The 26,937-nt window shown below is 45.6% G+C and overlaps 1 protein-coding gene across 1 annotated transcript in view; it reads right to left on the bottom strand.

The window, feature by feature from the left end:
* Positions 1-18,338, bottom strand: part of IPO9 (importin 9) — a gene marked incomplete at both ends in the record, with an annotated part of 23,977 nt that extends 5,639 nt beyond the window's left edge. Inside the window, 15 exons of the mRNA XM_010191933.1 lie at positions 855-1,003; positions 1,217-1,443; positions 2,941-3,100; positions 4,299-4,438; positions 5,594-5,700; positions 5,840-5,938; positions 7,602-7,753; positions 8,314-8,372; positions 9,456-9,556; positions 14,311-14,430; positions 15,477-15,563; positions 15,847-15,935; positions 16,359-16,560; positions 17,533-17,619; positions 18,277-18,338. Of these exons, the coding sequence (XP_010190235.1) occupies positions 855-1,003; positions 1,217-1,443; positions 2,941-3,100; positions 4,299-4,438; positions 5,594-5,700; positions 5,840-5,938; positions 7,602-7,753; positions 8,314-8,372; positions 9,456-9,556; positions 14,311-14,430; positions 15,477-15,563; positions 15,847-15,935; positions 16,359-16,560; positions 17,533-17,619; positions 18,277-18,338 (1,841 nt within the window). The remainder of the gene's footprint in view (positions 1-854; positions 1,004-1,216; positions 1,444-2,940; positions 3,101-4,298; positions 4,439-5,593; positions 5,701-5,839; positions 5,939-7,601; positions 7,754-8,313; positions 8,373-9,455; positions 9,557-14,310; positions 14,431-15,476; positions 15,564-15,846; positions 15,936-16,358; positions 16,561-17,532; positions 17,620-18,276) is intronic.
* Between the last annotated feature and the right edge of the window lie 8,599 nt (positions 18,339-26,937).

Raw genomic sequence — 26,937 nt, forward strand, 5'->3', positions numbered from 1 at the left:
GTCACTCACTGTTGGTGCGAGAATCAAAGGTGGAAACTGGAGGGATGTGAGCCAGGACTGTGATCACATCCTGATTTTACAGTCTTTATATATTTTTGAAATCAGAGGACCTTGGAGCCACGCACCCACAGCGTCACACATGGCGTGTGCTGTAAAGTTCCCAAGGCAGCTCAGACATTAAAAGCAGTGTAACCACTTAAACACAGCAGTTTCATGGTACACTGGTGCATGCTAATCAGCACAGCCACAGAATTCTTCTAGCTGACTTGTTCCATTTTGTTTATATTGATTTAAATTTATTTTGATTACCCATGAGCGACTGTTAGTCATACCAATCAATAGGCAGATTAAAAGCATATTGATAAAGATGTTTATGGGTTTAATTTTGTACAATCATTCTACACAGTCCACGTTTAATCTTTTATAAGCAGACTTTTTATAGGAAGGACAAACCTGTATAATTTATCTCCAGCGATTTCTACATATGTGACATATAAATAAGAAAAAGCCTTAGAAAAAAGTGCAAGGAATAGCCATGTACCCTGCTGGAGAACATTCCACCTAAGAGGAGGCTGTTACTGGTGAAAGACGGCTACGTCAGAGCAGAACGATTGGGGATGGGCCGCAGAGACTGGGAGAAGGCCAGAGGAGTTGTTTAAAGTTAACTCTTGGAAGCATTTTCCCCCCACCTGCAGTTTGCCTTCTCTCCACAGAGAAACCTCTACCAGTGATTGAAGTATTTGTTCCACAGCAGTTTAAAAGCAACCTTTCTGCTCTCTCCACAGCAGCCATCCCACACGTTAACGAACGGGGAATCATCCCCAGCCAGGACCACGCATCACTGTAGCACTTACTGCACACAGCCCTGCTGGGATCTTGTCAGCAGGGGCCTGCATGATGCTGACAAGGGTTGGTATCAGCCTCATCTGCATTGGACCCTGGCAGGCTTCTATCTGAGCCAGCTCCTTAAAGATATCCTGGGCAAGAGAAGCAACCACTGGATCTGGAGAGAGAAAGCACCATTTACCAAAACACCCTAACAAACACATCTCAGTTTTTGCTACCATTATTTCAAATAGGCAAAGCAGCAAGTTTCCCTTCTAGCTTTACCACTGAGTGAATCAATGCTCATTCATGTTATCATTTATTAAGTTTTCAGCACCAGGATTCAGCAGCAAAAAACAACCATACTTGAGAAGGTAACTTGAACGCATACCGTTACTGTACTTCAGAAATATTGCAATCGTGAAGGGGCAGATTTTGTTCTCCACACTCGCTGTGAACGCTGGGTCTACCGTACACACAATGCACAGCGTCTCCATCACCAGGTTTAGGACTTCTGAGCTGAACTGAGTTGCCAAGTGGATCAGGCCATCAAGAATGCTGGGAAGGAAAGGCTGCAACACGTGGGTGCTCTCAGAGATCTTCAGCTGGTCGCAGTAGCTAGACAAGAAATTTGTGACACAAAAACAGACACATAATACGTTGATGTGATGTATGCATTTGACTCTAGATGATATATAAGGGGTTATGTCACCCCGTCCATTCTTAGGTTTACTCCTCTAGGACTTTTCCCCTTCGGTCTGCTCTTCCCTGATCTCTCAGCTCAGGTATTTTTCCTCCTCATTCCATCCCCAGTGGTTTCCAGAAGCAGAGTTGAGTCAAGTAATGGTAAAAATTTCTAACACTTCTTAGTAACAGTGCTCTTAAGAGCTGACCAACAATGGAGAAAATAAACCTTGAGGAAAAAAGTAATGAGAGACACACGCTCACTGCTTACAAAGGGTTTACTTCTCCACGTTCTACAAGTGAGCTATGGAAGAAGGATAAAACAATTCCAGGAATAACTAAGTGATAAGTCCCTGCCTTTACGTATTCATTAATATTTCAGTGCAAACAGAAGACAAGATGCTTTTCCGGGGGGGAGACGGTGGGCAAAAGTAGGGTTATTGCAAGTTTTTTCATGCTTTATTTGGTTGTTTTTTGCTTTTACACTAATGCTCATTTTTCACTGTAGAATCAATAAAGATCTTCCTTTTTCCTTCTGACAACTTATTTACAAAAACAGGTTTAAAAAAATCTACCTCAAACATTCCTTATTGCTGTGATTTGCTTCACAAACCCAAGTCACATCATTCAGCCACCTTTGAGACTGAGCAGGAGAAATTAGGGTTTCATCTTTATGCTTTTCATTGCTATCTAACTCTGCTTCTCTTTGGGACTGTAACAATTATAACATTTTATTGTAGCCAACCTTGAATCCCAATTTCACATTCCTCAGTAGAGCTATTATATTTTGAACCTGCTTGCTTACACTTTTAAAGCTGACATTCATTACATTCAATGCAACAACTTTCCAGTCCATGGCACAGGTCTAACACTGACAGCTCTTTGGAGCTATTGGAGCAGGTCCAGAGGAGGCCATGGAGATGCTCAGGGACTGGAGCAGCTCTGCTATGGGGACAGCTGAGAGAGTTGGGGTTGTTCAACCTGGAGAAGAGAAGGCTCTGGGGGGACCTTAGAGCACCTTCCAGGACCTGAAGGGGCTACAGGAAAGCTGGGGAGGGACTTTTTACAAGGGCAGGGAGTGACAGAATGAGGGGTGATGGTTTCAAACTGGAAGAGGGGAGATTTAGACTGGATATGAGGCAGAAATCCTTCCCTGTGAGGTGGTGAGGCCCTGGCCCAGGTTGCCCAGAGAAGCTGTGGGTGCCCCCTCCCTGGCAGTGCCCAAGGCCAGGTTGGACGGGGTTGGAGCAGCCTGGGCTGGTGGAGGTGTCGCTGCCCATGGGGGTTGGACTGGGGGGCTGTGAGGTCCCTTCAACCCAAACCATGCTGTGATTCTATACAGAAATACTAATAACAGTTTAACTACCAGTTTTATAAGTGAAATCCATACCACCTACCGCTGGGGCTTTGGATTCTCTCAGGTTTACTCACCCCCAGATAGCTCTGACTGCAGAGATGCGCACAGACGGAGGCTGGGTTTCGTGCAGACCACTGACCGTGGCTTGCAGGAACTGCTGGATCAGTTCTGGAGACATCGCCACTGTGAAGCGGCTGGCGGCCCACAGAGCTCGACCCAGGAGAAAGGGAGACACTGAAACACAACAAAAAACCCCACTGGCTTTAGAGTCAGTTTTATGAGATTAAAATTACAGCTGCTTCCATCCATTATACAAAATTTTATCATCCCAGCAGAAAAATGGTAAGCTGTGACACAGAGGACCAGTATGCAGGCATACAAAGAATTTCTGTTCATGGCCAGAACGCAATTTATTTTCGTAGTTATTTCAAAAAATAACTTCATTTGTTTAAAAAAGCTTCTCCCTTCAACTAGCTGCATTTGAATTTTTTCAGCATTACATTCTTTAGTGATCATCAGAACAAAAGTAAAGGAAGAGAATGAAGTTATTCAGTAATCCACCTTTTTCAGTAATCCCAATCCACCTAGCTCAATATTCTGTCTGCAACAGCAACAAATGGCAGAAGCTCAGGGGAAGGAATTAGAGAAACACAGCACACAGACAGGGTTCTTTTACAGATTACTTTTCTAGTTTCCAGCCAGTGCCTTGTAATTACACAACATAACGTTCAGCAGCACCAGGGAAAGCGAATACTCGTCCTCTGCTCACACTTACCATGAGGTATATTCAGCACACTTAATCCTACTGCTTTTGCAGGCTGAAAGTATCCTTATCTATTTAGGCTATCCTCACACAGACGATGCTCTCTATCTCTCAGCATCTTTACTGCCATTATTTATACTCCTGCAAGTATTAATTTTAAGATGAGGACATAAAAAACTCCATGCAAGATGTATAAAAAGCTTTGTTTTCTAAGCAAGTATTATAAAAAGCAAGATTTCTTTGTCTTATTACCATTAAATGGACATCCTCTACAAAATTCCTTCATACTGACTCCAGGAGCAATTTCTAGAGCACAACAGCTCATTTACAACCCAATATTAAACATGTAAATATATGTAAATAGTTGAGGTTGGTTTTTTCACAGGCATTGCATACTATGCAGTTTGCACACTTCTTCTTCATTCAAAATTAACTCAAAAAAAGGAAAAAAAATCTTCTTTGTAAAAGCTAAATAAATGTTTCTTTGATGAAAGCATCCAGCAATTACTTTTTGCACTGACACAACATCATGCTCACATTGGCTTAAACTTCACAGCTGCGTTTCTCAACACAAGGTGCACACAGCAACCTGGTTTGCTTTAGTTCGTATGAGATTGCCAAGGTCTGGCACTCAGTGGTTACTCTGAGTAATGGCAGGGGCCAACGTACCTGAAAGGTTGAGGTCTGCAAGAACCACGTTTGTCAGGAAGCCGTGCATATCAAAATGAATTCTGCCATTCTTCACGCTGCCCGTAATAATGGACTTCACAGAGCCCAGCGCCAGCATACAAGCTTCGTGTATTTTCCACCTGCGAAAGAATTCAGATGCCTTTAGGTTTTTCAATAACTAAATCAAAATTCTGAAGCGAAACCATGAAATTTTTTTTGGTCTAAGCGACCACAACTGTTCTCTTGATCCCAAACCAGAGAATTTTAAAAGGCCCTGAAAGAACCGAACATTTGCAAAACTCAGCAAGTTGGGCCTTGGAAACTCACCCAGGATAGGCAGCATTCTCAAGCACTTTCTAAAATACCAGTTGAACAGTTGTTATTTCTTGTACCAATTCTATTTCCATATTAAAAAAAGGAATGAGACTTTTCTATGAAGCCTGACATCTCCAGCTGGGCCTTGACTACTCTATATGCAGAAACTCTGTGATACCCAGTACATTAAAGACTAAAGAATGTCGATTTTTGCACTGCATTTTGTTAATTATAATGAAATAGGGTTCTGGGCAAATACCACTTCTACTTGGTTTTATTTGTGAAGCAAATAACCTGCTTTAAACTCATCACAATTGAAGCAGATGGGGACTCAGTGTCTGATTTCTCTGACATTCAGTTGCTGCTTGCTGTACAGAGCTGCTGGTCTAGAGTGGCACTCATATTCAAAAGAAACACAAACACTGAACTAATGCACAGTAAAACCAAGGGAGAAGTTACAGACCACCACCAGGTACTCCTGCAGTTGAGCTTTCTCCTCCTATCCCCAAATAACATTAAAAATTGCAACTTTGAAGATCTAAAGTTGAATGCATACACCTGCAAACTGTACCTACAGTATCTCTTCTTTACATCAAGTAAAAGAAGATATGCCTGAAATTTTACACTGAAATTAACTGAACAGAAAGTGAAAGCATTGCCAATTTCTCTTCAGGCTGTGTGTAACTCATTACAGTTTCCAACGATATATGTTAAGGAATTGTCAGGGTCTGGAGCGAGGGAGCCTGAGCACAGCAACCTTGTGCTAGGAATTGCTGAAAGGACTCCACAGGACGACGTTGTCATCGGGCTCAAGCACCACCAGACTTCCTTTTTCTTCTTCTAACCAGAATTTTTAAATTCCATCCTTGTCCATCAGTAGCAGTGTTATGAAAAAAAAGGTGATTAAATTGTGTGGCACCCAGTGCTGCCAAGCGCTTGCCATTCGTGGCAGTGCCGTTCCCTGCTGCCCCTCTCCTTACCAGTGCTCAGCACCGTTGTTTTTTGCCTGCTCAGCTTCCTGCAAATGTCTCGTAGCTGCTGCAGCCAGAGCAGTTGCACTCTCGTTCTGGAAATCAGCAGCCACAGCCTGCGCAGAAGGAAACGGTAACTCTCAATGGTACAGATTTATACAAGTTGGCCTTTCCTCCAAACGCCCTTCATGAAGCTACATTTAATATTTGCCATTATTATTTTGGTAGCATCTAAACGTAGGACACATTTCATACCAGCAGCAGATCCTGGGCAGCAATCCTCACTGTATAGGAAAAAGTATCATCATCTTCATCCTCCACAAACTGCTGGGGATTTGCAGTCCAAACTTTTATCTGCAACAGAAAGGAGACAAGGATAGGGTGGGTGACTAATTCCCAATACCAAGTGTAAAAGAGAGGTCTTCTGTTCTCAGTAATCTCAGTTTTGCAAAACTACTTTCGGAATTTTTCTCTGCCATAAGAAGTCCGTCTTCAACTGATTTTTCTTATATCCTACTGGAGAAACCTTTGAAAATAAGACACCGTCTCTGTTCCGAGCTCATCTTGCTCTTCTACTCCTCATCTGAGACCAGAATTTGACAGAACCAATGTCTGACCTGGATTCAATGCTACATGCTTTTATTTATAGATGAGGAATAGGAGAAGCAGATAAATCTTTAACAGAGTGCCTGTTTTTATGCATGCCTCCCCAAACAAAATGACATCTCTCAAGCTTGGGAGGCCAGCAGCCATGGAGAATTTCAGTACAAATCATTTCACACCACTAGCACAATTTTTTCACTATCACAGAAACCTGGCTATCCCTTTCAGCACAGAATCACATAATATTAGGAGTTGGAAGGGACCTCGAAAGCTCCTCCAGTTCAACCACTGCCACAGCAGGATCACCAGAGCAGTCACACAGGAACACGGCCAGGGCTTTGGGTGTCTCCAGACAAGGAGACTCCACAACCTCTCTGGGCAGCCTGGGCCATGCTCCATAACCTTTACAGTAAAAATGTTGTTCCTTATGTTCACATGAACCTCCCGTGCTCCAGCTTGGGACCATTGCCCCTTGTCCTGGCATTGGACATCCCAGACCAGAGTTTGGCTCCTTCCTCCTGACACTGCCCTTTCCAAATTGATCCCCATGAATGAGGGCACCCCTCAGTCTCCTCTGCTTCAAGCTCAAGAGCCCCAGCTCCCTCAGCCGCTCCTCAGCAGGAGATGCTCCACTCCCTCCAGCATCTTTGTGGCCCTGCTGGACTCTTTCAAGCAGTTCCTGTCCTTCTGGAGCTGAGGGCCCAGAACTGGACGCAATATTCCAGATGTGGTCTCACCAGGGCAGAGCAAAGGGGGAGGAGAACCACTCTGCCCTACAACCACCCCCCTCCTGATACACCCCAGGATGCCATTGGCCTTCTTGGCCACAAGGGCACAGTGCTGGCTCAATAATCCTCATTTTCACAGCATAATACTTGAGAGTGTTGGGATTGTTCAGCCTGGAGAGGAGGAAGGCTCCAGGGAGACCTCACTGCAGCCCTTCAATATGTAAAGAGGGCTTATAAGAAAGATGGAGACTTTTTACCAGGACAAGGGGCAACCGTTTTAAACTGAAAGAGGGTAGATTTAGATTAGATATATGGAAGAAACTCTTTACTATGAGGGTGCTGAGACGCTGGAATATGTTGCCCAGAGAAGCTGTGGATGCCCCAGCATTGGAAGGGTTCAAGGTCAGGTTGGACAAGGCTTTGAGCAGCCTGATCCAGTGAAAGTCTGGGGGGTTGGACTGAGATCTGAAGGTCCCTTTCAGCCCAAACCATTCTGTGATTCTGTGATTTGCTGTCCACGTTACACCATTGAGGAACATTTGGACACCACTGCCTTAACTCCTGGCACAGCAGAGTGACAGAACAGCCCATCAGATTACAGCAGCTTTCACACACTGAAACTCTTCCTAGGACATCCGACATTTTAAATCTCTTATTTGCTTCCTACACAAGACAAACACGCTCACCTGCTCCTCTGTGATCTGCATATAAAGGAGGATGTAATAGATCAGCTCTGGCAAAGCCTTCTTCACTGTGCTCTTAAATTTGTTGTTTTCCAGCAAGGCATGGACAAATTCAAATATGCTGAACACCAGGTTTTCAAAGCCCAGTACTTCACCTGAACAAAGAAGTGGGGAAAAAAGAAGAACATGACTGAATATGCCTAACACACAGAAAGGCAGAAGTGAAATCAAAAACCGTGACTAAACATGCTAACATACAGAAAGGTATAAATGGTGTCAGATGCAATTACAAGCAGCTATCCTGTCCGATGAGATGATGTTTACTCTTACTCCTGGAGTAGCAATGGCAGCAGCAGCCCCGGGACACCACCTGACTTTATCATTTTCTGCTCTCTTCCCACTTCACCACAGACCCCTCACTAAAACTGAGCAATCTCAACCTAAAACTTGCTTGGTTTTCTTTTGTCCCATTACTTTTACTCCAAAATTGTTGCAGAACTCACACCTTGAGTGATTAGAAAACCTGAATTACGCAGCTTCATTGATCACAATCACATGTAACTTGCAAAGAAGCGACAGACAGAGTTGTAACACCATAAATGCACCTTTAAGCATGATCTACAGTGCTTCAGGCACTGTTTTGACAACAGTAATATTCAGTAAGTACATTCCTCTTCAAAAGGGAAGGTAAAAGCACAGTTTAACAAGTTCTTACCATCAGAATCCACAGGGTCCTCCACCTCTTCTGTGTAATTTACTTCCGTTCTCACATAAGTGGCCAGAGTTAAGTAAATACGCACGTTTCTGAAGAACCGCATCTATTTAGGAATTAAACTGCTCCTACCTTTAAATTCCTGATAACTAGGAAAGTTTTCTTTCTCAAAAAATCTTTGACTTTACATCCAGTCCTGTGTTTCAGAGAGATGCCAAGGCCCAGCAGCTCCTGGCTTTGTGCACTGCCCAACTTCAAAGACCACTTCTGTATCACTTCAGTCCGTCCTTTAGGTCATTTGATTCACTTAAACCAAATCCTCCAAGGGAACCCAAAACTTCATTTATGTTAAAACCTTGCAAAAACGGAACCACTCAGACTCAACTCTCCCCAGGGGACAAAGAGCCAATTCCACACTTCATCGCTGCCGAAGGCTGAGGAGCTGCCCCATGGTCCCTGGTCCTGTCCTACATCGGCTCTGCTCCTCCTCAGGCTTCTCCGTGAGCCTCCAACTCTGACAAGTGGCAGAAAACCAACCTGGGGCTGGAGGGGAAGGAGCTTTCTTTGGGGATGGTGAGTTGAAGCTACAAGAAGGCTCAGTATTCTACAATTACTGTCTCATTATAAAAGGTTAAAAAAGCAACTTTTGGATGAACACTATGGAAAGATTGGACTTGCCAGTTCACAAGCACTGGAAAAGCTACCAACAGAACACCTCTAACATGGCCAATTGTGCAGTGAAGTAATGACCATCATAAAATTCAAAAGGCAAAATGAGTTGAGCAGCAAATGTAAGCAGCCATTAGCACTGCTGGAGCAAGGGATATTGTAGATTCTCCTTTAGCTGAAGTCCTTATGTTGTGACATCTTTTTAAGAAGACAATTTTCACCAGGGTACCAGAACAACGCAGAGTGCAATTCTGCAGCCAGCACAACATGGACACTCACATCATTCATCATATGTGACTTTTAAGCTAAAAAACTTAATGGAGCCTACGATGTAACAGAAATATCTGGTATATCTATGTGCCTATGTTTTGTCACAGCAGACTACACCACGCACCAGCAGTGTCCAGGCTGTTACTGTGTCCAAGACAGAGTTTGCCTTGCTCTATTCCAGCTAAAACAATTAGCACAAAGGATATAAGGCAGCGCTTTCTGTGAGGGTATTCCAGACAATGGGCAGGATCTGCTGCATTGACGAAACCATGTGCTTGGGATAGTTCTTCACAAGTGCCGTCACGGCCTGGAACAAACAGGAGCATCAGTCAGAACTGAAACTGGGAAAACCACCAACCAACACCCAAATCCCAGGCTGCTGTTTCACTGACAACTGAGATAATCCAGTGTCTTCCTGCACTGAGGTCTCCTCTCCCTCCTGACCACGCAGTGCCCTCGCTCGCACAAGCTCTGACAAACAGACCCCTCCTCATATTTGCTCTTTCACAGGGAAGGAAAGGGCTAACGTGAGATGTATGTCTGGAAATGAAGACGATGCAGTGATTTGGTGGTAAGGTCCAGGCTCCAGTCAGAACTTCCATCGCTGCACAGCACTGGGAGGACACAGTCACCACCTGGGAGCTGTCTTGTCCCAGAAAATGAACTCTGATATCAAGTAAAGCCAGAGCACAGCCTATTTCCCACACTACTACACATGCAACAGATGAAATCACCTGCCCAGATCGATTTTCTCCCCCATCTCAGCTGCAGACACTGGCAGCAGTGCCAGCCCAGCACAAGGGCTGTGTTGGGTGCAGCTCAGCACCTCCACAGCAGATGGGGTTTCATGATGCTGATCACCCTGATTTAGGGGAGCCCTTTCACTGACGCTTGCCAAAAAGCTTTTAGGAGCCTCCAGGAGTCAGAGAACCCTCGCTCCACACAACAGACAGCGTCTCCTCCCACAGAGGCACAGCTCCACTCCTTCTGTATTGGTCACAGCAGAGCCCCTCAAACTGCCTGGCTGGCAGTCTCCATGAGACACACAGGTCTAAGTTTTCTACTTACCCAGTATTAAACTTTACAGCTTGTTTATAGCGCAGTAAAGAGCTGCGACAAAAACCAGCCTCCGAAAAAACCCAACCAACCATGCAGGTGCTGGCTGAGGATCTGCTCCTGATCTGCAGGGCTGCTGCAAACTCAACACCCCAGCTATGGCCACAGGAGCATCTAAGGAGACTTGTTCCTATGCCACTGCTTATAAACCCTGTTTTTCTAAGCGACATGCCAAGACAATCCTGCAGGAAGCACTGTTGGAGAATAAAAGTTCTTCCATTCAATAGCTGCCGTTCTACAATGAAAGGCTGCATTTGCAGGTTCACCACTTTCCTGCAGTGCAAATCATGTAAAAAAAGAGCACTTGCTCCTGTCAAATGTTGTATTTCAACCCCAGGCCTCTCATTCTCCCAATTCCCAGTTTGTTTGAGCTACAACAACTGCTCACAGCTCTCCTCCTCTGCCAGCCCCCACGTTCTGCTGCACCATCTCTTAAATCCTCCAGGAAAACCCTTATCCGTCTCTCTTCAGAGCAAAGTCAAGCTGCTCCCCAAGCAGGAGGTGTCATGGCCAAGGCAGCAATAACCGACTGCATCCACACCTGCAGCCTCAGCCACACCAAAATCTTCACGGGGGAGCAATCTGACAGCTCCTGAACCCCTTCCAGCTCCGCTGCCAGCAAACAGCCAACACATCTTCACCGCTGGCTCAGCATCTCCCTACAGTCACTCTGCATTAAAGCCTTTTCTTGCTTCACCTCCTACTTGTGTCTTTAGACAGAGAAGGAATCCTCAAACATGGATAAAAGCTTAAAATGTGCAATGGCCAGCAGCAGGAGAGCTGGCTAAAGCTGAACGTCAGGGTGCAGCACACACAGGTTATGCCCTTAGCTCATAACCCTGTGAAATTCCCCCCCATGACACTGGCCATCACCTCATCTTCCATCCAAGAACAGAGAGCATGATTAATTATTTCTTGAAACTATTTGTTCCAACAGCAGGAAAATTGTAAGCATAACTTCTCTGAGCCACCTAATCTACAGGTGTTGAAAGAACACATTTCAAGCATAAGCAAAGCACCACCACAGCAAGGTTGTAAGATACTTTACAGACTGTTGGTTAATTGTTGCTCTCAGTATAATTACTGCATACTAAGTACATCAGATTTGTAGTCCCTTGCTATGAAATTTGCCTTAACTCTGTCACTCGTCAGGTTTAATCACTGCTTGTCTCTAAACAATCAATAGTGGCACGTTCATCAGCGCTGGAATTGGGATTGGAGAATCCTTCAGTTGCAACCCATTCATCCTGAGAGAATGAATTCATGCTAAACCATCAAACCATTTCATTCATGCTAAACTATCAAACACCACAAATCACACTGCTGGAATTTCATTCTACCTCATGGTTGAAAGTATTTTTGTTGTGGCCAAACTTCCCATCTCCTCCAAGGGGCAAAGGCTCTGATTTTCTTGCTGAGAACTGCTCCCAAACTTGTGACTGTGCTTGGAAAGGCTGGGGGCAAATTACCACTCAGTGGTGACCACGGTGTGACCCAACCTAATGATGATCCTGAAGGGGGTCTAAGCGTCCCTGAGGTCAGCAGATGGGCACACATCAGTAATACTCGTTACAGCTTTCAACGCTGTCCTGCATAACGTTTTCACAGGGAAAACAAGACATTTCAGGTCAGGGCTGCCTCTGATTTCCACTGAGAGCTCCATGAACCCTGAAGTACAAAGATCTCAAGACAGAGAAGGAAAAAAAAATAACCTTCCTATCATTTGCTGCACAGCATTTCATTAAGGACAAAAAGAGAGGATTGAGTTCACATCTGGTGGAAAATGTACTACACAAAAGTCTCAATTCCCTCCTCCATTGCATCAGCATTTCAAGGGGTTCCTGTAATGATCTCATCTGTGGAGCTGGCTTAACTAATCCCTTGAGGTCTCCTGCATTACAATGACTATAAAATCCACTTTTCTGGAAGGGAAGACAATTTACGGGGCTTTCACCTGAATCCCTTTTCCCTTAGAAAACTGGTATCACCAGCTTAGAAACCCTAAGTGACAAAATCACGAATTGCCCTGAGCCCACAGCCAGAATACTCCTCTCTTCACTAAAAGCCTCCTACAAACCCCTTGTCAGCAGCAGATCTTCTGAATTTCCTGTTTAAATCCATACTGATTTTCTGCTGCCACCAATGCCACCCAACACACAACAGTGTATTCAGACTGAAAACCTCTCCTGTGTTGCACCAGTGGCCAAAAGCAGATGCCCACGCACGATTAAGGAACAGACCAAGAATGTGGTGACGTTTCCTCAAATCCTTTCTCAGCCTGTCAGTACTTTCAGGAGACTACTGCTGTGTATCGGTGCAGACACACGAGTACAAACAGCTCCAATTCCAGCAAGCACTGGTACATAAATAACAAAAAAGGCTGCAGAATGCATGAATGCAACAAGAACAGAAGAACTGGTCCATGGTTAGACTGAAACTATCAATTACAACTGCTTTTGCGTAGGCCGAAAACCACTTCTGCTCATTAACCATCCAAATGTATGTATGAGGAACGATATGCAGACATCCTTGAGCTGCAGCATGTGTGCCAATCCATATCACACCCCCAGAGCATCCCCTTCACGTTAGCACTCCTGTACATTACTGTCTTGGGAATCCCAGGGACAGGCAAAGGGAAGAAAAAACGTTGCAAGAAAGACTCTCTCAGCAAAACTCAGCACCATCCTGCCCCAAATCCCCTTCCTTTTGGTGCTGCACAGCAAGAAATGACCTCCTGCTGCTGGCAGTGTGCAATACTGGAAGAGGGGAGATTTAGACTGGATATTAGGCAGAAGTCCTTCCTTGTGAGGTGATGAGGCCCTGGTCCAGGTTGCCCAGAGAAGCTGTGGGTGCCCCCTCCCTGGCAGTGCCCAAGGCCAGGTTGGACGGGGCTGGGAGCAGCCTGGGCTGGTGGAGGTGTCCCTGCCCACGGGGAGTTGGGCCAGGGGGCTGTCAGGTCCCTTCCACCCAAACCATGCTGTGATTCTACACCTGCAACCCCTTACTGAGAGGTGAAGGATGCCATAAGCAGGGCACTGCTGCCTTTAACAACACTAAGAAAACAAGTGACACAACACAGAACTCAGAGGTTGTTGTTGTGTATAAAGTGATAGCATCCTCCCAGCACTTATCTTCATGGCTCCAGTGCAAAGATGCTCATTATGGAAAACTTCTGATGCTTATCTCCAACAACTCTTCCTGATTGCTTTCTCCAGCGCAGGAGGCTGCGTGGGCCTCAGTCACCAACCTCTACTCTGTGACCCATGGCTTGCTCGCCCCAGCACACATGCAAGTACATCAAGGACCTGGATTTGATTCTGCAACTTAGGGGTTTGAGCTTTTCTCTTCTCTCCCATGCTGCAGACAGAGCATCCTACAGCTCCAGTGCTTTGCCCGCTGTCAAGGGTCTCCATACCCACACACTGGCACTCCTGTCCCCACGCTCTGAGCTACGTGCACCCAGGGCTCTGCAACCCAATCCTCTCTTCTCTCTCCAGGAAACCAGAAGAATACAAAGACTTTCCATCTCTCTTTTGCAGAGATAATTTAGCACTAAAGAGCAGGCAAGTTCTAGATAAGCACCTGCACATGAGCTTTTAAAACTTCATTGCAGCAGAACTCTGCATCTTTAGAAAAGACTGAGTACAGCGTCTGAACAAGATGCATCCAAGATGTCTTCTATAGGCAGATAACAAGGACAGCTCCTATGGATCTATCCCTGTGGATCATTTTATGGACAGATCCCTATGGATTTCCTCATAGGTATCTTCAGTACAGGCAGAACAATTTATACCAATCTTCTGTGGCGCTGGGAGCAAAAAAACTTCACTATTCATAACACGAGCAACGCGAGAGGTGACACACACTCAAGTTTCTCTGTTTTCCAGCACATCTGGCAGTGCACCGGCATTCAATTCAGTGTTTCATCAGTCTTCAGTGACTTACCTTTAGGACTTCCATCTTAAAGCCACTATCTGATGTAGGTCCATCAGGGATTTGCAGGGCCTGAACAAAGGCCTCTGTGAACTGCTGCACCACAGGAAAAATCAGGACTTTGGCCGCACCCTGGTTACAATCAACATAAGCACAGGTGAACACTACATACAAAACTCCCCCGTCTGACAAAAAAGAGCACTAGTAGGAACAGAAATTGCACTTTTCTGCTATGAAACCAAAGAGGGACCCATGGCAACTGCAGAACATTGCGAAGTCACATGAAATACTTGTTTCAGACATCACTTTGGCTCTCTCCTCATGCTGGGAACTAAGCTCAGCTGAATCCCACCCTTCAAAACCGCACAGCACAGACTGCTACAAAACACACCTATGTCTGAGTAACTTCATACACAGAGATCCAGACAATCCAGTCAGGAGCCTCAGGAGCAGTGCACGTCCCCAAGAGGCATCATCATCTGAGCAGGTGAATCAAGCCCTGCACCCTATCACCCAGACCCCCTCCGGGCTCCAAAAGAAACCTGGGGTGACTGTACCACACCCCAGCAATTTAACATTTATCTCCCTCCTGAGCCACCCTCCCCAAAAGCAAACAAGCTTTTCCTGAGCATCAACAGCTGGCCTGAAGATCACCACGATGAGTCTTCCTAGGAAAATGCAGGAAGTATTTTTCCAGATGTCAAAGCACTCCACAAGTGGTGTTTGGCAGAGCAAGCAATGCGGGACAAAAAGAATTTTACTGAAAATATTCCTCAGAACTCCATAGCTAAGACAGTAAAGTTGTATGATTAAATCAACTATGAAATACCACCTTAGTGATTTATCAAAAGATTGCCTCTTTTTCTTTCTTTAATCAAATTTCAACAGAAAAAGCTCTGTATACAATGTAAAGGACACTTTCAGCCCTCCTCCAGAGTAAGACAGTCTGCTGATACACCACCAGTTAAACTTAGTTATGGAAATCAAGTCCCAGTACCAAGGCATGCGCGTAAAGGAGGGAGTTAATCACCTAACGTGTATTAAATTATACCCTGTTCCCCAGAATCACAGCTGACAGGGTACACAATTCCCCAACACTTCACCTTCATAGTAACAATTACTTGGAACCTCACTCAGTTGGAGTTCAACGTATGTTGTAGGGTAAGGTAAACTCTTGCCTTTTCCAATTCCTCCATGTTACAGATCATATGGGCACACGTGGTAAATATCTCCACTGCACGTGACCTTGTGCGAATACCATACACCTAGAAAAACATTTACACAATGTATTATTTAAATAACACATTTTCAATATTATTTAAAACATTTAAATAACGTAACAAGAAACTTTTCCTCTTTAATTTTAATTGTGTCTATTTTTTGCTTTAACTTGATTCCTTTCTGTTTTATCATTGGCTTCAACATTTTACTGAAACACAGCCATGAACCATCACATCACAGCACAATCAGCATAAATCTGGTGTTTCTCTGCTCCAGGAAACATTTCCCTAATTCCATTCAGTACCAACTTAGCAGTGAAGATCTTACCTCTGCCATTGTGAAAATTTTATACATCTCTGGAAGAATAACCGGAGCAACAAGTGGCATCTGTGTGTCCGTCACCTCCCGTGTAAACTCTAGAAAATGGAACAGGAAGTGATGTTCTTAGAAGAAAACAAATTTATAGAGAACTGCAACATCAGAATCTTGGGGAAACACTCAGCATATTGGAAACGCGTTGATTTGTACTTGACTAAAGCAGCGTCATCTGGCCTACCCGTGGCTTCTGCTTGAAGGCAAGCAGAAAAATATCAGACTAAAAACTGCAGCATCCGGAAATGGAGTCACAAAGTTCCTTCTGAGCCACAACCTGGAGCACTGAAACTTCTTCCTCAGCTTTCACGACATCTCCTAAGCACGCAATTCAACAGGGACCCACAGCATCACACCCAGCAGAAGAGCAGCAGGACATTTCTCCAATTTGGAGTGAAAGGCAATAGGATACCAAAGCCCAGACCTCTTCCTGCATCAGCCCTGGCAAGGCTCTGGCGTTCCCGTACCTGTAAGCACCCTCATGGCTCCGTGCACTGCGTTCACGTCGCCACTGACCAGCATCTCCATCAAGAGGTTGAAAAGCTCAGGCCAAGCTTCAGGCCAGTCCCAGTGCGCTATCGCTGAAACCGCATAGGCAACGCTCGAGCGCACTTTGCTGATCGATTCTCTCAGCCCGTTGGGGAGGAGCTCCCTAATGGCAACTTTTGCCTGTAGAGAACAGCATTATTTAGCAAAACAGATCTCCAGTCATACAACAATTTAAGTACAAAAAAATGGTTATACCTATGACTGTGTCCTGATATTGATTCATGATTGGTATTACAAAATGAACAACCATGAGGAAAAAAACCCCTCACATGCTACACCCTGTAATTCTTTAATGGAAAACTGCATGGTGTGTTTTAACATACGACTCTTCTCACACAGAGCACTCGGCCAAGCATACAATAAACAGCTCACAGCTGCAATCAGACAGGATGTAGATATCTACATGGAAAACATCCAGAGTGTGCTGAGAGAAATCCCAGCTCCAGTGTCAGGGACTGCGTTTGCTTACTCTGGAAGATTTCAGTAAACAAGAACCAGTCACCAATCCCTGAAGGGACAGGGAAAAATAAAAGGCAGTACTTTTGGGGCATAATCCACAGGATCTATTTCAAGCAACTGCCTCTGGATGGATGAATCATAGCCTGGATGGGAAAGATGATCCAGGACACAGAGGCAAAGGGCTGCAGTCTCTGGTCATTTGAGCTGTTGGATACTTCTACTGAGCAGATTCCTAATGAAACCCAGCAGACCTGGAAACTGAAATCTGTCATGGGAAAACAGCCTTAAAGTCTCAAGCTGAAAAACTCAAGATTTAGGAAATCTCTGAAAAAGGACTGCCAGAATCAGTGTTAGTAAAACTGACAAAGCAGGTCTCCTCTAGTCTCGCTCTTAGAGCAGCAGAAACACCATGGCCAAACTTTTCCTACAGAAATTAGCCCAAGCTTCTCAAGTCTAATATTGTTTTAAGCAACTGAAAACAGATTTTCAAAGTGGAAAAAGTCAGAAAACCCTAACTGAAACCATTAATCCTCATCATACACAATGGCACTGGCACTTCTTTACCTACCTACAAAATTAATATTCTCGATGGATAAAGTGTCACAAAGTAGACAACATGAAACCAAATCTTACCCTTTCTGTGGTCTCTGGAGGTCTAAACTTTTCTGACTGAGAACACCAGTGAGTCTCCACATATTGCTTCAGAATGACGGACGCCAACTGTTTTAGAGAGAGGTCAAAAATCAGTACCAAAACTTGCACCCACGGCACCACCCCTGGCCCATTTGCTCAGACTCCCATCCCATCACGCTGCTGCTTTTGTGGGGCAACAGGGCTTGCCAAAAATGCCAAATCTTTGTGAAATGGACAAAAAAAAAGCTACTGCAGTACAGAGATGGAGCGATGGGCACAGACTGACGGTCACTCATTGAGCAATGATGGCCTGGACAGCACTGACACAAGGCAGCAGCTTTATTTCCCCTCCTCCAAAAAGGCACAAGACAGGGCCCACATGGTAATGAAAGAAATACAGAACCTAAACTTCCTTTTCAGGGAGGAAAACACCGACCAAAAAGCTGCTGCACAGACAACTCGCACTTCTGTGTGCTGATGTCTGCCGTCCAGTGAGCTGTACCCGTTCCCAGTACGGTACTGTCTGGGCACTGGGTTTATTACATCCAAAAAGCACTCTTTGGAAAAAAAGATAAAACTTTATAACACCTGAATAATGTTGAAGGGAGAAGTAATTACTCTAGAGAAAGAGAAAATGGGGAAGCAGTAATGGAAAAATAGCTTCAGTTTTTAACCTGGAAACATGAGAGAATATTTTAAAAATCAAACCACCAAAATTCTTCGTGCAGTTGCAGGTAACCTCACCTGACGGATGGCCAGAGCTCCCTGCGGATCCACAGTCAGTTCTGCTAAATGGACACCAAATTCTGCAAGGAAAAATAAAGTATTTAAAAAAAACAAAACAGTTGGTATCATAACTTTTATTCCCACACAGCAAAACTCATCAAAATTTTTGGAGACAGACATCATACCAACTGAATGACTCATATGTGGGAAGGGGAAGACAATTCCAACGTGTCGCTACTCCAGTGAATCACGAGCATTAATTCTCCCTTGTGCTCTCTGCACAAACTTCATTTATTTTCTCAGCATCTTATTTTTTTTCTCTCGTGGGCAAAAAAATGTTGCAATGCGGGTTAATAACAAGAAAATTACAACTTTTTTTTTAAAAAAAAGTCTTATCTACAATGCAACTTCATTAGTCAAGTCTGTACACGAGGGACGCACGGATAAGATCCGGGATGGGGGAAGATAGAGGTTGTTCCTTTTTGGACAACCTGGGTTCATCCAGAGAGCGATTTGAAAACACGACTTTACCTGTCCCAAAACACAACCCAAACCAGCTCAGAGTGCACCAAGCGTCCTCCTGAGCAAACCCCCCCTACCACCAGGAACCACCTGTGCAATCATCTGGGCTGCGGGACCTTTTCTGGTGATAAATTGGCCCAGAAAAAGCAAGAGCTGCTCTCAGCTGCCAAGGAAGTTCTGTCACAAAGGTGAAATGAAATTGCTTGGACCAACTCTGCTGATGACAGGAAATCAAAACCAGGAAAAGCAGCTTTTGTGGCATGGTAAATTCACATATCTCAATACATTTGCTTAAAATGCTTTCAAATTACATCAGTTTCGCTAGTGATTAAGAAATGCATTTGTGAGGTTTTAGTTCCAGAAACGGGAGCAGGTGTGCCCTGAGGTCCCGCTAGCACAGCCCGACTGCCATGGACACAATAAATGTGCTTACAGCACCCCTGACAAAACGCATTGAAAATTCTTTCCAAAAGGAGCTCTGCAACTTTCCTCAGCAGCACATTCGAGCACTTCCTAAATGCTGTTATCTGAGTTTCTCCCATACCCACCCCACTCCTAAGAGGCTTTTCTGGATGGGAGGTAATTGCCTCTCCCCTTCCCATGCTTACACTGAACATGCCCAGTCCCTTCATCCTTTCCTCATAGATCATGCACGTAAAAAACCAGACAAACCCACTCTACTGCTGCCGCAAAAGTGAGGAGCCCCATCCCGAGATGTACTTAACGCAATACTCTTCACTGCAGCAGTAATTACTCTTCTAGCAGTCTGCACTACTCCAGACCTGCGCATGGCACTGCATTTCAGCCACGCTTTAAAGGGCAGAAATGAACCAAGAAGCCAGAATAAATGTGACGGCTCCACGCAGCTCCAACTCACCACTACAACTCTATTTTGCAATTTTTAAACCTGTTTGCAGATGATTTTTTTACCTTCGCATATGTTACTCTGCACTCGATTTCCAGTATTTTCTTTCAATGACTTCAGGCCATCTCTCTAATTTTCCAATGTATTTGTAATGCTTCTCTGAGCAGACCTCAGTGCTGCTGTTGTGCACCAGAGGTGGACACACAACTGCAGTGACCGAGACCTCTGGCTCAAAAGCCCCTTGGTTTCATAAGACACCACTAACGACTCCACACACAGGTTTTCAGCATGCATCTTAAAAACTGTTACAAAACCTTACATCCTTAACTGATAAATGATCGTTGTGGCAAACTCATATCAGGAATCCGACTGTACTCAGATCTTGCCTGTATAAGCAATAAGCCAGCTCTCCTGTCAAACAAAAATTAGATGGATTTATTGAGAACAGATCATATAAAATAGTATTGGCTGTGCAGCATCTATCCATCCTATTACATTTTAGACACGGACAAGCTGTTTAACGAGCTGGACCAAGAATCCTTCCGGGGACTGACATTACACTGGTGGTGGTTCTGCTCACTGGCTCCTCTTTTCTTAAAGAATTGGTTTATTATTGGGTTTTTCACAGTTGGCTGGGAACTTTCTATCTTTATCATGGATAACTACAGTTCGAATGCATCTCTTCCTAAGTGCTTCCTCCACTTGTATTTCATAGAGTTGAGATATCAGAAACATCAAGTCTTCTTCCCAAGATAAAGTCTGTAAAACCAACAGATCAGAAGCTTTCCACGAAGTGCCTGGCATTAGGGAACACTCAGCAAACTCATTTCCTCCCAGCTCTGCTTCTCCTCTCCATTAACCCCAATATCAGTGAAACCCAACTCTCCTCCTTCACAGCCAAGCTCCATTTACCACATAACCAGTTTATGGCACCTCTCACTTCCAACCTTTTTGAGAAATTAAGCTGTACCAAAGGAGGTCAGCCCAGTGCAGAGCATGGAGGGCAGCAGCAGACACACTAAGAAGAAATACCGAGTACCTCTCTAATGCTTAGCCATAATTTTTACACACGACAAACGTGCTGCTTTGAGGAACTTCTTCAGCATGCATCATGACGCTCCACGACTGCTCCAAAAACACTGCTTTTTTCAGCATACCTTTGAAATCTACTCCTGTATTTTTCCCATTTCTCAGCAAAGGACAGAAAGATTAAGGCAGATCTTCTTTAGCATCCATGCTGGTTTTGGGTATCTCACTTTAAATCCCTTTGCAACTTCTCACTACACTCAGTGTCTGCAGCATTGCACAGTGCAAATAACAGCGTTCACTGCTGTGAATACCCTTTCTTCCTGAAGGTCAGAAATCACATGCCCCAACGTGATATTCTTGTTTCTATTTCCCTGTTAAAAACGTTTTAACATTGAACAGAAATAACTCCTGTTAAAACTGCAGTGCAGTTTATCCATTCACAGGATTTCCACGCATTTGTACCAGTCATCCACTCTACCATAATTCAAGCTACAGCCAAGAGGCTGCCCATAAACCACATCTTATGGCCACGTCTGTAGATTCGCCAGAATCCCTCCTTCCACGGAATACCATAAAATCACACATTCAATGTGGTACCCAGTGCAACACAAAAATCACTCGTGACAAAACACATCAAAACAGTTCTGTCGGGAAGGAGCTGACCAAACCGTGCTGAACTGGTGAAGCACCAAGTGATGCTACAAGTTTCATGCTGTCATTGTACCTACAGCTGTTCTCCTGACACAAACGGACAGCAAATATCATCAGAGAATCAATGGGGTTTTAAGGCATCAAACTAAATGTGCTGAGCCACCTACGCTGGAAGAGAAGACACTAAAACACCATTTACAAGATCCATAAAACCAATATTCAAATCTGAGCTCTCATTCAAATCAAAGCATTGGTTGTCTCCTGCAGTGCTACTCTCAAACAAGATGGACAAGAAACTTTAAAGAGGGTCAGCATGCCCAGATCGACACAAGTCAACGTGCCAAGGTCAGCACCATCTTCACAGCCACCTGCGTATCCCAGCTTCAGGCAACAAATGACCTTGCAAAGGACTCAGCTGAAGATGCATGTTTGTATCCAAGATGTCACAACATAAGCCGCACTGAAGACAGCCAGATAAATGCCTTTTCTACCTGCAAAACAGGCAAATGGAAATACACAATGGAGACAGGCAAAAGAAAGGCAATTCTTCAGCCTGGAGCCACTCGTGCCTCACCACGCTGCCAGAGCACAGGAGCAAACAGCTCAGAGACTGAATGCTGCACCATAAAACACCAAACTTGTTACCTAACCAGGCAAGCGGGCAGTGGTATTTTTCAACTGCGTAAGTAGCTGGCGTTAAATCTCCTTATCAGCATAATTTAAGGAGTATGTTACAGGGACTGCTACTCGTAATGGGGTCAAAGAATAAACCCTTCGATGGACATACCCCGTGCACCCCCTTTGGGGTGACACCGTCCCTGCTCTGATGTCCCTGGAGATGGCCTGGCTGCCGTGCGTGTGCTCTGGTACAGTAAGACCTCGAGAAAGGCACAGGGCAATGTCCTCGAGCTGTATGGCATCAGAGGTGCTGTACAGCGTTGCCTGGATGAAGCAGATAAAGGTGAACAAAAACATCAGCCCCACTCCACTGCAAACGAGTCGATGGCGGAGTCGAGCCAGGTCAGACACACACAGAGCAGCATTGCTCCACAGCCTGGAGCTCCCATTTCTCCTGCCTTCCCCTGGACAGCCACAGACATTGCTTTTATTTATGCTCCATTAACACCTACAGACCACAGAGGTCACCAGGTGAACCTTCAACACTCTGGAGATGGACAATAAGGCATCTCCCATCCACTGGCTGGCAGGAGGTGCCTATTCCCACACCTTCTCAGCAGGCAGAAGACACAGGGAGGAGATTGACTCGCTGGAGACATGTTTGGAAGCTGCTAAAGTGTGATATGGCAGGAAGAAAGTGGCACCATGTCCTTACTGCAGAGCTGACGTCCCGAATTTCTCCAGAACAGCCGTATTGAGGCAGGCAGGAGGCTCCTCCTGGACAGCCTGGGAGCAAACCCAACCGCATTTCTATCCATCCCCCTGTGCAAGCCCTGGCCAGATCCACTGCAGAGCTGCTTCAGGGAGCTTAACTGCATCCTCACAAGAACTGAACCATCCCAACCTGCCTAAACCCTGCGTGGTGGAGCGCGAGCATTAGTGCAGGGCAGCACATGGGGAGAGTCAACTGCTGCATTGGCTTCACAGCATCCCCCAGCCCTGCCTGCCAGCAGCTGCAGAACAGAGGTGAGGGCAGAGCAGTGCTCCCCCACCACAACCCCTCGGCCCGTCTGAAGCAGGAGCTGTACCCAACCAGTGTGGGTAAGGGTTCTCAGGGAGTCTCTTCCTCCAGGAACGTCAAACCATTTCTAAACCATTTCTACCTCTAACATCCAACAGTGATGAGGTCCACAGTGTGCACACTGGGGGAAACAACCCACTTGCATTTGATTCCTTCTCATCTCATGTTAACGTCATGAGAAGCCACAAATAATCACTCCTCACTCACCTTCTCTGTCACTTATGATTTTAGGGTCTCAATCTCTGCTCTTTCCCAGGCAGAAAAGCCAATATATTCATTCCATCTGAGAGCAGTGTTTCCACACCTCTGTGTGTGTCTCTGTGCTGCAGTTTTAGTGCCTTGCTTTGTCCCTCCGGAGAGCAGTGAGGCCGTGTAATGCATGCGGCTGCAGAAGCATGAGGAATTTATGTCGGCTTTGTTCTCTGTTCCCTCCTTAACGGTCCACTTGGCTTTCGGAGCACGGCACAGCAGTGAATGGGTGTTTTCAGGAAACTCTCCACGCTGACAATGGGATCTCTTCTCCCAGCAGCCTTCGTTAGCGCAGCCCCTCACTTTTTAAGGTATCATCTGGGCTGACCCCAGCACTGCTGACCATCCCTGACCCACACCTACCATTGCCACACTCGACTCACTCTCACAAAATCATTCCGTAATTTTTGCCACCGATTCTCACCCCAGCCAGAATGAACAGCACGGCACCATCAGCAACGCTGCTGCACCACGATTTGCTCTTTTCCACACCATTTCCAGACGTGCTGAGCCGTCCAGCTTCACGTGGGACTCCTGGTTGTCTCCCTGCAGCATGAAACATGGCTGCTCACTCCTATCCCTTGTCTTCAAGCTTTTAATCGTTATTAATTCAAGAGCTGTCTGCAGCACTTCAGTTTCTTCAAAAAGTTTCAGTAAGAGAATTTTCTAAAAGCTTTTTGACAGCCCCAGGACTCGTTCACACAGCTCCTCAATTAAACATAGATCGACTCTGCCACAACAATCTCACGTATCCAGCTCTCCTCATTCCAGCTCTTGACGTGATTTTCTCCATTGCAGACAGTGCAAAAGCCACACCGACTCACCTGTGACACCTCCAACACTCACCCCTCGTTCCCCACCTTAGAGCCCTCACTAAAAGCTGTCCCACGTTTACCAGCTCACATTTATCTGGTCCTTAAGCAGCAGGTTTTACAGCACAATTTGTAGCACAGTAATTTAACGTCTGAGTCCCTTTAAAACTCTTGGAGATCCACCCTGGGGGACTTGCTGTTTAGAGTAAACAAGTGAGTGAACCTGCTTCTGCTCCAACCTGATGTGGATTCTCCATCCCATAGAAACCCTTCAACACGGTGAGCAAGGTCAACACCAACACAGGAATTCGGCTTTCCTGCAGCCTTATAGTCCTTGAATTCACCTTGCACGCTCCAGTCACCTGTTGGCTATGAACACCTCTGAAATGCTTCCTGCTTCTACTACATTTGAAATCATCACACATTTTTTTGTCTTTAACAAGTTTTTCCTCAATTTTTTTTTGCCTACCTTCATTTATTTTTCACTAAAAGTGCCAATATTTGTGCTCTTTTCTACTGCCCTCACTTTTACTTTCAGCATCTCCTTTACGTTCCTTAATGCTGCTACATTTTTTGTTTCATTAAATACTTCTGACACACATGATCTACATTTCTTTACCTCAAGAATGTGGTGTCAGCAAACACTGCACTCCTTTAGCTCCTCCTCCTGGTTTTTGCAAGTTTCTCCATATCAAAGACAGCACAGAAAGGAGAATACAGCTTATTCCTCCCACGCTGCTTGACTGGGACATGAGAGGAGGAATGACAGAAGTGCAGAATAACTCGAGTGAAAGAGACCTGGGGAGGTCTCCAGCCCAACCCCCGTGATCACAGCAGCATCAGCAGCACCAGTTCAGGTTGCTCAGAGCATTTTCTAGGCAGGTCTTGGAGATGCTCAAGGATGGAAACAGCACAGCTTCTCTGGACAATCTGCTCCAAAGCTTGGCTCTCCTCACTGCGAAAAAATTCTCCTCGTATCCAGTTTGAACCTCTTGTTCAGTCTGTGCCCATTTTCCTTCATCTTCTCCCATCCCCCAGTGTCTTGATAACCTCCTGGTAGTGACCAGAAGCTGCTGTCAGATCTACTCCCAAGACACTCCCGTCTCCACACTACAAAACCCCTTTCCCCCAGCATCTCCTCATGTGCTGATCCACGTCCCTGTGGTGGCTTCTCCAGAATTTGGTCTCTGTCCCTGCTGAATTTCAGGAGGTTCCTCTCGGTCCACTCCTGCAAGGCTCCTGCCCTCAAGGACATCAACCACCTCCCCTCCACCTCGGTGTCACCTCAAACTGCGTGAGAGGGCATTCTGCAGCCTCCTCCAGGTCACAGGCACAGGTCCTGCAACAGACCCACGCAGTTCAGGGACTGCAACCACAGAGCAGTGACTTTAGGATATTTGTAAAACAGTGAAAAAACAGAAGTGCAGATGACTCCATTCCTCTTGCCCTTAACCTTATTCACCAAAAGTAATTCTGTTGCATTCCTGGGACCTTAGGGACATCCATCACCTAGAGCCCCCAAAAAATACTCTTCTCTGGAAATCTGTTACCAAACCATTACACAAACTTGATTTAATTTCTCATGGTAAGACTGAGACTGACTGCAGTAGCTTTGCAAGGCAAAGGCTCCATGGCTCAATGAACCTCACAGAGCTTTTGGACTTGTACCACTGCAGTGCCACCAAACCACTCACTCAAACCTCCAATAGCATGGATTCCCTGGTAATGCATCAGGAAGACTTAACCTGAGGGTGTTACATGCACATGTTAAGGGACAGCACAGGCAGAAAGTTCTTATCAAACTATCTGCCTTCCTTTCATCGCCCCAGTCTCATTCCCAGAGCAACATTATCACAACACTGTTCTTGACCCAGTCATGCCCTTACACCTTCCTTCTCTCCACCATAAACTTCCTTTGATAACATTTCTGAGCTGGAGCTCAGGAACAGAAAGACTCTACAACACTTCACAAAACACTCGCAGAATAGGAAATCCAGACAAAAGCAAGGCAGAATTTCCAGGAGTGTCCATGAATAACCAGCCCATCAAGCTCCAGGCCACAGGCACAACCAAGGGCTGTAGTGCCACACTTGCCAGCACCCAGCTCCTGTCACAGCAGAATACCTGCAAACCTAAAGTGGTTCCTACAAATTGCAGTTCTTAAGTTCAGTCTCATAAAACCTGAGCTGAAGTGAAATAAAATAGGTTTTTGAGCTTCCACCCAGGAAAAGCGGCAAGTGCCTGAGCTAGCTTAGTGCCACCATTAAAGGATCAGATGGATAACGGAATAATTAAAGACACCACTTGAATTTGGGGAGTGTGCTCTTTCAAGCAATGTCTTGTCAAAGCCACAGGCCAGTTGCCATCCAGCTCCAGTGTCTCGCACATCCTCAACTCTCTGCAGCAGACAATGGTGTGCACAGGAGTCCCAGCACAGGAGTTTCACACGAGATGAGGGTACAGCTATGTCCTGACCACACTCAAACTAAAACACACCGTGTACAGAGGACAACGTGCACGACATGGGCACACAGCAGGGCACATGCATCCAGAGGTGGAGAGGGTCACAGTGGGGGTGGGACAGGGCCTGCAGACAAACGGGCAGTGAGTGGGAAGGCTCCCCACAAGCATCGGGTGAGCAACCCTGGAGAAAGCAGGAGGTGCCCCGAGCAAGAACCCTCCACCTCCCTCTCCACGTCCTACCGGTGGTGAGCTCGGTGTGCTTCTCGGTCACTCGGTTCTCACCCAACACCACGCTGTTCCTCACGGTGCCCCACGGCCATTTCCCTCCTGCCCCACTGACGAGAGCGGTGCCTCGAAGAAACCCGGCTGCGGCTTCACCCGGCGACCTC

This window comes from Mesitornis unicolor, unplaced genomic scaffold, assembly GCF_000695765.1.
Source record: "Mesitornis unicolor isolate BGI_N332 unplaced genomic scaffold, ASM69576v1 scaffold23159, whole genome shotgun sequence".
In the NCBI taxonomy this organism is placed as follows: Eukaryota; Metazoa; Chordata; class Aves; order Mesitornithiformes; family Mesitornithidae; genus Mesitornis; species Mesitornis unicolor.